A 12,406-nucleotide genomic window follows, 5' to 3' on the forward strand; every position below is an offset into this window, starting at 1 on the left:
TCCATCTTCATTTGATGGTGTTTTGTTTAACATCATGTATTGGCTTATGGCCACTTGACACAGCTGGAGTCATCAGAGAGGATGGAGCCTCTGTTGAGGAAATGTCTCCATGAGATCCAGCTGTAAGACATTTTCTCATTAGTGACTGATGTGGGAGGGGCCATCCCATTGTGGGTGGAGTCATCCTCTGGTCCTGGGTTCTATAAGAAAGCAGGCTGAGCAAGCCATGGGCACAAGCCAACAAACAGCACCCCTGTATGGCCTCTGCATCAGCTCCTGCCTCCAGGTTCCTGCCCTGTTTGAGTTCCTGTCCTGACTTCCTTTAGTTATGAACAGCAATGTGGAAATGTGAGCTGAATAAATCCTTTTCACCAAAGCTTGCTTTCTGGTCATGGTGTTTTGTTGCAGCAATAGAAACCCTAACTAAGACACACCAGAAATCATGCTGGCTAGTTTTATTACTTTCCTTAAAGATGGCAGGTTCTGAAAATACCTGTCCTGGCTCCGCGGCCCAGGGTCAGGCCACAAAACACCCAAGTGCCTGCCCATTTGGGACCCACAGCTACAATGAACAAATATGTGGTGGAGAGATGCAAGAGAAGCAGAGAGGTTTGTGTGCTGTAGAGAAAGGTGGAACTAGAGACAGGATAGCATAGAGGAACAGGCTGATATGAGGAGCCTTCACAACCATCTGATGCCATGGCCTGGTTGCCACTGAGGGCCATATCTGAGTCTGTGGGCCTATAGCAGCTGGGGTCTGTGTTGATATCTGTGATCTGTATTACCAGCGAGAGTCATTCAGATGTCTGTGGTTTGGGCTGGTACCTGGGGCCATGCTGATGTCCCTGGGCCATGTTGCTATGGGTGGGGTATGTGTGGGGTGTCAAACTGATCTGATTGGCCCATGCCACCACCTGAGGCTATGGTGATATTTGGGCCACTGGGTCCATGGTCCTACTGCAGCTGGGGTCTGTGTTGATGCCTATGGCCCATGTTACCATCAAGGGCCATGTGGATGTCTGTGGCCTGGGCTGCTATGTTGATGGCTAAGGCCTGCGGGCCATGTCTGGGTCTGTGGTCCTAACTTGGTGGGATGTTTGATGTCTAAGGCCTGGGTTACCACCAAAGACCATGTGGATATCTGTGGTCTGGGCTTCTGGCTGAGGCCATGTTGATGTCCAAGCTCTGTGCTGAGCTGGTTTGCCCCTCACTGGGGTGGTGTGGGAGGGTTGGACCCAATTACATGGGCACAGTAGGGCTACAACCCAGGCCAAGATCCAGGACCTTGAGTTGGTCCACCCCAACATCTACCTCATCTATGAGCTGCTGGAGTGTATGAAGGAACCAGTCCTGCAGAACCATAGCCACAGGATCTCCACAACTCAGGGCATCTGCAGGATATCAGAAAGGAGTCTTGGTAAGGGTCCAGTGATGATGGTGTGCCAGAAACCAGAGGCCTTGAACCAGCCAATGACTCATTGCATGAACATTTGCAAGTAAAGCTGTTTGGGCAAAAGGGTCTCCTGCATGACATACCAATGCTTCCAATGCCACTATGATGAACGAATATGTGATGGAGAGGTGGGAAAGATACCCAGGAGCAGAGTGGTGCATGTGCTGTAGAACTGGAGATACCACAGCTGTGACTGGTATGAGAGAAGGCTGTGAATGATAGAGGAGCAGGTGCCCAGAGGGGTCGGCCAGGTGTTTGTTTTTGTTTATTTTTCTTTTGTGGGGGAGGCTACAAGGGTGGAGGGCAGACATGGAAGGACTGGGAAATGAGTGGGATTGGGGTGCATGCTGTGAAACTCCCAAAGAATCAATGAAAGAGATGGCAGCTTTTTACAAGCAGCTGACAGAATTATGTACCCAGTTACCTGGTTATGTCGCGAAGACTGAGGTGAGTCAAGTAGACTGAGTGAAGGGTGAGAAGGCTGAAATAACTTCGTAGGAAGGTACATGTGAACATCTGCAAGAAGTTGACATTTGTGAGAAAGGTGAGTGGAAGCTAATAAAACACATGGTTGACCGCAGGAAGAAGGGAACATATGGATCAGTTCTTTATAGAACAAGAGTGAAAGTTTCCCTCAGTGATATCAATTAAAAAAATGTGGATATTAGATACTTTTTAAAATGTCCAATTAACCAATGAATATTTTTACATTTTTGAAAGGATTTCTGTTGTACCATCAACTAGGTATATGAGATATTAACATGATCACCATCACAATGATGCTATCACTGATATTTTCATATAAATGTATAAAAACACCTAAGAGAAAGAACTCAGTTACATTTTACTTTTCTGGGCCTTCCTTCTATCTAAGGAATCAAAAAACACGTAGTGGCTGATCAACTTTGAGATGTTCCTAAGATTTTACTTACATAGTGGAAATCCTTACCAAACTTCTAAGGAGTGACCTGTGAAAGGAGCCGTTTCACCATTTGACACAGAAGACAATACACAGCTCAAATAACTAGTCAGGCAAGTAAATAACATGCTGGGATTACATTCTGCTTTCCTGATTTACAAATGACAAGTGCAATGTGATGAGCTTAAGTTCATGTCCTTGCAGGAACCAAAGGGTATACTCAGCTTCTCCTAGTCTCAATGTTAAGCAATACTCTAGTGCTCACATTTAGTACCTGGTTAGTAATGGTCAATGAAAATTTAGGTAGCAAGAGCATGCATCTCAACCATTCTCATCCTCTGTATAATGTAACATTCAGGTCATCCAGGTGTGGCTAAGGAGCCCTTTTCTCCCTCCACATGTAGAGACCACAGAGATACTGAACAGTCTTAGGAGCCATGGCTACTCTTGCAACATACAGAAGATACCTTCCAAAGAAAACATTACTAAAGGAAGGTACTGGTTATTGAGAGGACTGTGGTGATGCTGTGAAGAACGACTATTATATTTGAGATCCACACGGCTAGAACAACCAGATACACAGTTACAGTGGGCATAAAGGGAGAACCAGTTGTAGCTTAGAGTCAATCTCCATTTCTGTCTATCTTGTTTTATAACACAAATTCTAATGATGCTTTCTCTTTAAACAAAGTTACCCTCAAAGAAGTAATTTTTACAAATGAGAAAAGCTCTTCCACATTTGCCTTCTATATTAAAGTTGAATATGCTCTTGTTCTGTGCCTTGCTGTTTTCTTGGTCAAACCAGACCACATGACAGTATCTCTATCAAGACTATATATAATTCACTGGTTTCATAAGGATTTGAGTCCCTACTATATTGTAGGTGCTGCCCAAGAGGCTGGGAACAAAGCAGTGATCTAAACCAGTCCCTGCTTCTGGTGTGATCGCCGTCCTGCCCCCATCTTGGGCTTCATGTCTTCTGGGTGTTGACACTAGGAAGTAGTGGCATTACTCACTCTGTACATGCAGCTCCTTGGCCTTGGTCACCAAGGACATTAAGTCGCAAGTTGTTTGCACAGCAGCTCGGAACCGACCTAGCCCTCCCTTCTGTGAGGTAGGAGCTAGTTTAGGATGGGGAACAGTGTGTGCCAAAAGGTGGTCTAAATAGCGAGCCACTTCATCACCACAGCGAGCTGCAAGGTTAGTTGGGGAAGGGGAAGAGACAAAAATGAACATCTTAGTTACTTCCAGATCTGCCCCGGGTCTTAGACCTAAAACACATTTCAGAAGAAGGCTGTTCTTAGCTCCTGGGGGGAAAACCCCTTGTGATTACTGTACGAGCTCATAGATTAAGATTTAGAGGCTACAGCCAGTCACCTGGACCCACCCGCTCTTCAATTTTGCTGAGATATGGGTAAGGTTACTGGAAGCTGAAAGAAGCGTGAGCAAGTGTTCTGTCATTTCTGTGTGTGATGGCAGTGTTGGCGGAAGGGGGACAGCAGTGGAGAAGGAGCAGACAGGGTCCTTCGAGTCCTGCTAGAAGAAAGAGACTTTTGTAGAGAAAGGTCAGGGAAGGGCAAAAGTCTTCCACCACATGCCGAGTTAGCTGTAAAAGGAGTCTAGTTGTACACTAGTTCTAACCACTAACAAAACAGTATCTTTACATTGCCTTGTAGTCACCTCATTTATTTATTCATTCACCAAATATGTGTTGTTACTAGGGAGCAGGCAGTGTCCTAGGCATTGGGAATTGTTGCAGAAAGTACATACGGTCTCTATTCTCTTGGTCTCACCTCTGTCATACATCTTACATGTGCGTCCAGCCCCATGGCTTGTGGGTCACATGTAGCCAAGGATAACTATGAATAAGGCCTGATACAAAATCAAGAACGTACTCAAAGCATGAGAGGATTTTTAATTCTATTGCACGGTTCTTGAGCATGACCTGGGTAGATAATGACATCATATCACAATGCCAAAGGTTGGACCCACCTATAATCATCTCTGCACACAAATACTGGGAATGTATGAGCATTCATAATGTTTACAGTTAGGGAAATGCTGGGATCAGTACCAAAGCTGGCTAAGTCTGTCATACATCATCTGGTTCTGGACAATCTTCAGTGACCTCTTCAGAAGTTCCTCTGTGATCTAATGGGACTAATGGGGCTAGCAGAGATTTAAAGAATAGAACTCAAATTCAGTGACATCCTAGTGACAGGTATTTTAACTTTGAATATAATCCAGATACATCTAGATACTTGAATAGAGGGATATCAATTTCATTTAATTTTTAAAATGGCTTATACAAAAAGAAATACTAAGCAAATAAAGAGGGATATAAAGTAAACAAAAAATAGTACTCTGTGCTTCTAATGTGTTGGCTTATTCTATGAGATTATGCTTGTTAGTATCTTAAGATAGATGATAAGTCAAATACCCAGACAACAAAGACAAGTCCACCAAGATTTAGATAGTTAGAAGAACCATTCTCTTACTGACCATTCTCTTGTGAAGATTCAAACAAGGTAATTTTTGTCTTGCAAAGGTCAGTGTTTCCCGGTCATTTTAAATCCATGCTATCAGAATGCTTTCTCATGGCATCGTGTTTCTATCCTTAGTATTGATTATATATATTATTTGTCTCATTTGTCACATAAAAGCAACAGGCATTCTGAACAGGCTTTTTCAAACTACAGAGACCTCCTCAGAAATATCACTACATGTCTCTAATATTATGTAAAATATAATTTCTTGAATTATGTGAAACTTTACATATAACTCTAACCAAATTTCATATTTTATGCTTTTTAATGCCAAAAGTAATATATAAATATATGTATGTATTTATGTATGATGTTTTCAACTGCACTATTGATTAAACATTTTTTACTTACCATTGTTTCTTTCCATTTCAAATCACCAGCTACTTCAGGTGCTCAAGGAAGAAATCCTCCCTAATCTTAGTAAGGCATTATCTAACCGAATACTTCACAATCCGTCACCATAGAGATAGTAGACCAGAAACCAAAGAGAAGTAGAGGAAAGAAAAGTGAAGCCAAACAAAAGTAGGACTCCAAACGTATTAAAGAAGAGTGAGGATTGTACACTATGAGATTGCTGGAAACAGGAGTTTTCAATGATGAAGCTAAACAATCATTTGTGTTCTTTGTAGTAGGAATACTTAATGGTACTTATTAATAAAATCAAACCCGAGGCCAGTTATTGGGGTGAATGCTGGAAGATCAGAGAAGCAGAACAAGCCACAGCTATCTCACCTTGCTAGTTCCTCAGGTGATCCTGTTTCCTCAGGCTGGAAGCTTCTGAGTCCTCCTCCACATGAATCTCAGCTGAACTGTGCTGCTCCAAAGCCTGAACGCTTAACCAGCCAAATGCTTACTTAACTCACTTAGTTCCTGGTCCTCATGCCTTATATACTTTTCTGCTTTCTGCTATCACTCCCTGGGATTAAAGGCTGGATTTCTGGGATTAAAGGCTGTGTCACCATGCCTAGCTGTTTCTAAAGTGGCCTTGAACTCAGAGATCCGGCTAGCTCTGCCTCCCAAGTGCTGGGACTAAAGGCGTGTGCCACCGCTGCCCAGCTTCTGCTCTGGCTTGCTCTGACCCCAAGGCAACTTTATTAACATACAAATAAAATCACATTTTACAAACATAGCATCACCACAGTTCTTGTCTGGCCAGCCAGTGCTGTTTAAGGTCTCCTTACCACTACTTGTTGAATCATAGCTCTCCATCCAGTTGTCAGATTCCAGCTCATCGTAGTCTTCATCACACTCTCCACTGTACAGCTTTCCCTCAGGCCCCGGGTCCATGAAGCTTAAGTGTGTGCAGCAAGATGTTGTCAAAAACTCTGACAATTTACCTGTCTGGATCCTTCCAGTTACAGGGTAGACAGAGAACAGAAAACCAGGGAATATCGTTTTAAAAGATACACAAATAAGCCCCAATTGTCACGAAAAGAATGCTTAGCATGTTTCAATGTGTTAGGGACAGGATTTTTAAAGAAAGACCACTCATTAGAGTTCACAATCCTCCAACAGATTAGTTCTAATCTCTTCCATTGCTGTACACTATGTTGATGTCTGCTAAAAACACCGCACTAGCTATTAGAGAAGTAGATAGAGAATGAAGAAAAAGCACACAAATCTATCATATTTAAGAAAATACCATCGGGGCTGGAGAGACTGCTAAGTGGTTAAGTTTTGTGGGCTGCAAGAATATATCATAGAGATTCAGCTGTGTATTAAAGCTGCACTTTGACTGGCCAAGGGTCTGTCAAAAGGCAAAGCCATTTATTTATTTGGTGTTACCCAGCCTTTAAGATTCCAGCTGTCTTCTGCGGTGAAATACGTGCATGCCCAGACCAATTGGTAAACAGTTCAGTTCCCCAGACCTGCTGAACCTACTAAGTTACTAACTCCCTGCTGAGCTTAGGAGATAAGCTGGCTGGAGACCCATAGCTTTGTTTCCTGTGCTAATGAAGTTCAGACCATCCCCTCGCCTTGAGGAGCCCTAGTGATTCTCCAGGGCATTTTGACTGAGAACAAAAGAGGTTTTCACAAATCAAGGTAGAGATAAAACATTCCTGAGGAGGCAGGGAACAAGGTGCCCAGGGAAAGAAAAGGCAGGCATTTTCTGTAGAGAGACAGAACAGCATGGCGAGAGAGGAGAGGATGACAGAGTTCTGTAGAGGGTAAGCACATCTCCAGTAGTGTTTTCTGAGTGCCAGGAGTACAGAGCAGCAGAGATGGAGAAGGAAGATACAGAGGACAAAGATGAGGCTGAAAGCATAGATGTTAGTCGTTTAGCAGGACTATGAGCTGGGGAGCTGGATGGAACTGCAGTTATTGACACAGGATTTCATTCCAGAGAAATAAGGTAGACGGATATAGAGCTTGTTATGTCTAGAGTTATTCCTGTCCTGAATGCCTGGTAGAGCTATAGCTGTATTGATGTAATTTTGTCTTAGAGGAATAACGTTAACAGACATAAGAATATAGTGTATGTAGATTTTTTTCTCCCTGATATCCTACGCCAGACATACAAAGCCCCCCTGGGCCCTGGGGAATCCAATAGTTAAGAGCATTGACTGCTCTTCCAGAGGACCTGGGCTCAATTCCCAGCAGCCACATGGCAGCTCACAGCTATCCATAACTCCAATTTGAGGGGATCTGATCTCCTATGGCCTCTGTGGTAATCAGGCGTGCACACAGTACACAGACATACATGCAGGCAAAACTTTCATATACATAGAATAAAAATAAAGAGAAATCTCAAAAAATTTTAAAAATATCTGCTTCCATCTGTCACTGGATGTGGGTTCTATGATGACAATTAGGGTAGACACCAACCTGAGCACAGGGGAAGGCTAGTTCAAGCATCCTCTCTACCACTGCTATGAGTATTAGCTGGGAACAATCTTGTGAATTCCTGGTGTTTTCCCTAGCTGCAGATTTCTCCCTAACCCTTTAGTGGTTCCCTCTGTCAAAATATCTCTTTCACTGTTCTCCTTCTCCGTCCCTCCCCCAACTCAGCCATCTGGAACCCTCACTTTCCCACCTCCCTTCCCCTCCCAGTTTACCCAGGAGATCTTAACCCTTTTTTTCCCTTCCTGGGGCAATCCATGCATGTCCCTCTTAGGGTCCTCCTCTTTACCTAGTTTCTCTGGGGTTGTGGATTGTAGCCTGGCTGTCCTTTGCTTTGCGTCTAATATTCACTTAAGAGTAAGCACATACTGTGTTTGTCATTCTGGGTCTGGGATTATAGGAGCTAGGAGGGTCAAGATCATAAAAGGAAAAACCACAAAGATAGCTGACTCAAGCTAGTGGGAGCTCATGGACTCTGGACTGACAGCTGGTGAGCCTGCATGGGACTGTACTAGGTCCTCTAAATGTGGGTGACAGTTGTGTGGCTTGATGTGTTTGTGGGTCCCCTGGCAATGAGACCAGGACTTATGCCAGGTACACTGGCGTTTTAGAGCCCATTCTCTATGGTGCCTTACTCAGCCTTGATGCAGGAGGGAGGGGCTAGGTCCTGCCCCAACTTGGTATGCCAGCCTGTGTTGACTACCCAAGGGAGGCCTTAGCCCCTATGAGGAGGGGGTGGAGGAGGGATGGAGAGGAGGTGGGGAGGAGTGGGAGAAGAGAAGGGAGGGGGAACAGGGGTTGGTATGTAAAATGAAAAAAAAAATTAAATGAAAAAAGAACCTCCCCACAAAAACAAAACAAAAAAATTAAAAATACTATCAAAAAATCATTTTGGACACAGACAATCTTTGAAAATTTTATACATTGTAATAAATTAAGTTGAACATATAATACTCTACTTAATAAGCCAATTACAAAACTCCAAATGAGATTAGTATTATTAATTTTCTAAAGAAGTCAATTTAAAGAGGCTACCAATGGCCAGACTTTGGATAATTTGAAAAATGAAAGAAATAATGACAGGAATAGGTTATGATATTTTGAATAAAATAAGAAGCCAAAGAATATATATTAATAATAAACCACAAAATAAGAATTTTTATATATAAGAATTCCAATCCCCTGTCTCGAAAAACCAAAAAAAAAAAAGAATTCCAATCATAGATGTATACCAAGTCATAGAAATACTGTCAAAATAAGCCTTGGTTTATACATGTGTATGCAGACAAATTTCTAGAGGGCTATCTTACAACTCAGTAATAGTTCCCCCATGCAAGAATCAATGGAAGTAGACGCTCAGGTGCCTCCTGAGATGATCGACTACAGTGAATTCTTATAACCGTGTGCACTGTTTCAGCATTTATCTCAATCTAAACTGAACTTTCTCAGATGATAAGCAGGTCTCAAGCATTCCTGACAGTTTCCTGTGCTACATCTCCTCTGGTTCAGCATCCACGTCACTTACCTTGCCCCACCGAAATAGCCATCCTGCATTTTTCGGAGTGCTGCCAGGATACTTGAATTCAAGCTGGTTCCATCTTCATCTTGAAAGGGAAAGATTGTAAAACTACATTTGCTGTTTTAACTTAGAACTAGAGGGAAATCTTTCAGTTATTTCCAACCAACACTGTACTGATAGCACCACAGTGAGACGCCCCATATTGACCACCCTGTGCTTCAACCATTAATGTGAGCATCAACATCATGTAGAGTGGGCAAATGGTAAAGACTAAGTTCTTCAAAGGCATTATCTTGCTTATCACAAGTCTCCAGCACTGTTAACAACATCAACTATTTATCAAATGTTTATGACACATACTTTTTTCTTTTTATTTTCTTGGTTTTTTCGAGACAGGGTTTCTCTGTGTACCTTTGCGCCTTTCCTGGAATTCACTTGGTAGACCAGGCTGGCCTCGGATTCCTGAGTGCTGGGATTAAAGGTGTGCACCACCACCACCACCACCACCACCACCACCACCACCACCACCACCACAACCACTACCGATCAGCGACACATACTATTAATGAAGCAGCTTGCCTGTATCTAGTTTATTTTCACTGTAAGAAAGCTATCTTACAGTGAGAATAAACGAGGTTCCTTCCTGTTTATGACTAAACCTCTATGACCCATTTATAACCTGGTTGTGTCCTGCCTGTTCCAGGAAACGGCAACTATGTCTTTGGTTCAAAAAGTTGGTTTTGGGTTTTTTTTTTGTCGTTTGTTTGTTTGTTTGTTTGTTTGTTTTCCCCAGAGCTGAGGACCGAACCCAGAGCCTTGCCCTTGCTAGGCAAGCGCTCTCTACCACTGAGCTAAATCCACAACCTGATTTGGTATTTTTTTTAATTTATTTATTTACCACATATATAGTATGACTGTACACCAGAGAAGGCACCCGATCTCATTATAGATGGTTATGAGCTATCATGTGGGTGCTGAGAATTGAACTCAGAAACTCTGGAAGAGCAGCAAGTGCTCTTAACCCCTGAGCTCTCTCTAGACCCCTGATTTGTTTTTTTTTGAGACAGATTTTCTGTATGTAGTCCTGGCTGTCATGGAACCTTGAACTCACAGAGATATGCCTGCCTTTGCCTCCTGAGTGCTGGGATTAAAGGCAAATTTCACCACTGTCAAGCTTCAAAAGTTGTTTTTGTTTACTTTTGTTTCAAAAGGTTAATCCCCCAGTTGGAAAACCCCTAGCCCTGAGCAAAAAAACTCTTACCTTCATCACATCCTAGGCTGACCTCTTGAACTCCACTTTAGGGGAGGCAGCCCGTGTACATGAGTGAAAAAGCTTGCTTTAATTAATTGGTCCATGATGATTTGGGTTGGTGGTCTTTCTCCTTGAATCATTTGTGGGGGACCAGCCCCCACTTTTCCCAAGAGTACTTTTGAGGAGTGGGGGTAAGAGATTTAGATAGAAATGTAGAGGGGAGAGAGAAAGAAACACAGGACAGCCTTGGGAGGGATCCTTATCCACTGGCCCCTTCTGTCTCTTCTAAAGGGCTTTTTAAAGGAATGCCAAGGGGTGGGGCAAAAGACCTCCCCCTAGCACAGCCAAGTGAAGACGTTTCCAAACACCTGGTAACCATGCATGTGGTCAATCCATCCCCTTATGCAGCTCTGCTGGTAAAGTTAGCTCAGATCTCACTAGGAAACCTCTGTGGGCTCCCACAATCATTGGGATTAACATTATGATAAGCATCTTATAGATGACCAAAAAGCAGATTGGGGAGGAAAGGGTTTATTTGGCTTACACTTCTACATTGCTGTTCATTACTGAAGGAAGTCAGGACAGGAACTCAGACAAGGCAGGAACCTGGAGACACGCGCTGACAGAGGCCATGGAGAAGTGCTGCTTACTGCCTTGCTTCCCCTGGCTTACTCATCCCACCTTCTTATAGAACCCAGAACCAGTGGTCCAGGGATGGTACCACCTACCATGGGCTAGGCCCTCCCCCATTGATCACTAAATGAGAAAACACCTTACAGCTGGATCCCAAGGAGGCATTTCCTCAGCTGAGGCTCCTTTCTCTCTGATGACTCTAGCTTGTGTGAAGTTGACACACAAAACCACCCAGTAACAGATGGTATCATGCATAATGTGCCTTGATATATGTGTGTGTGTGTGTGTGCACAAAATCTTCTAGAAGGGTAATAATTATCTGGTTTTTATATGAAACTGATGATAGTCTTGTGATTTGCCTTTTTTAATTTGCCCTTTCTAATAGCACTCAACAGGTTGAGGCAGGAGGGTCATTTGTTCAAGGCCAGGCTGGTTTGTATAATGAGTTCGACAATAGCCTGGGCTATATAGTGAGGCTTTGCTTCAAAAACACAAAACAAAATAACCAAAACCAATCAAAGGCAGACACAGTGGTGCACATCTGTAATCTCAGTGCTTAGGAGGCAGCAGCAGGGCGATCAGGAGTCCAGAGTCAGCCACATAAGACCCAGTCTCAGAAATCAAACAGGGTAAGTGAAATGGCTCCAGGGTAAAAACCCTTGCTGCCAAGCCTGACGACCTGAGTTTGATCCCCGGACACACATAATAGAGGGAGAAGAGCAACTTGTGCAAACAAACCTCCACACAAGAGCCATTACATGCACACACATGTGCACATTCACTAAGTAAATACATAAATCAAGCAAAAACAAGAATACATTCAGGAAATACAATAGCTAGGCACAGTGGCTAATGCGTGCATCTCAGCATTTGGGAGGCTGAAGCAGGAAAACAGCTATGGAGTTCAAACCAGCCTGGGCCATAGAGTAAAACTGTCTCAGAAGAATTAAAGAGCAAAGAGAAAAGAAAGGCAAATCAAATAGAACTGAACAAAACGCCGTTTGCATCATGTCTTTCTATTTTCAATATAACCAATGCAGGGCCTTACCTCCTCACCTCACACGTGCAGTAATTTCCTTGATGTCGGTCTATATGATGACAGTACTGCCACCATCTAAAATCCCCTCAATACAACTCGTTCCATGTCACTCCTTACTGAAAAACTTTTGAAAGCTTCAACTTCTTATATACCTTGTTTTAAATGTCTGCTTATTTTCAAAGAAGTTTTCCTAATTAGATCACA

General features: G+C 43.1%; 1 protein-coding gene across 4 annotated transcripts in view; it reads right to left on the reverse strand.

Moving 5' to 3' along the window:
- Phka1 (phosphorylase kinase regulatory subunit alpha 1) overlaps positions 1-12,406 on the reverse strand; it is a 121,635-nt gene that overhangs the window by 42,661 nt on the left and 66,568 nt on the right. For all 4 annotated transcript variants that reach the window (XM_036174221.1, XM_036174220.1, XM_036174219.1 and 1 more), the window contains exons 17-20: positions 9,285-9,363; positions 6,100-6,266; positions 3,389-3,565; positions 1,878-1,969 (exon numbers count right to left, since the gene is read on the reverse strand). In XM_036174221.1, the coding sequence (XP_036030114.1) occupies positions 1,878-1,969; positions 3,389-3,565; positions 6,100-6,266; positions 9,285-9,363 (515 nt within the window). The remainder of the gene's footprint in view (positions 1-1,877; positions 1,970-3,388; positions 3,566-6,099; positions 6,267-9,284; positions 9,364-12,406) is intronic.

Source organism: Onychomys torridus, chromosome X (assembly GCF_903995425.1).
Source record: "Onychomys torridus chromosome X, mOncTor1.1, whole genome shotgun sequence".
NCBI lineage: Eukaryota > Metazoa > Chordata > Mammalia > Rodentia > Cricetidae > Onychomys > Onychomys torridus.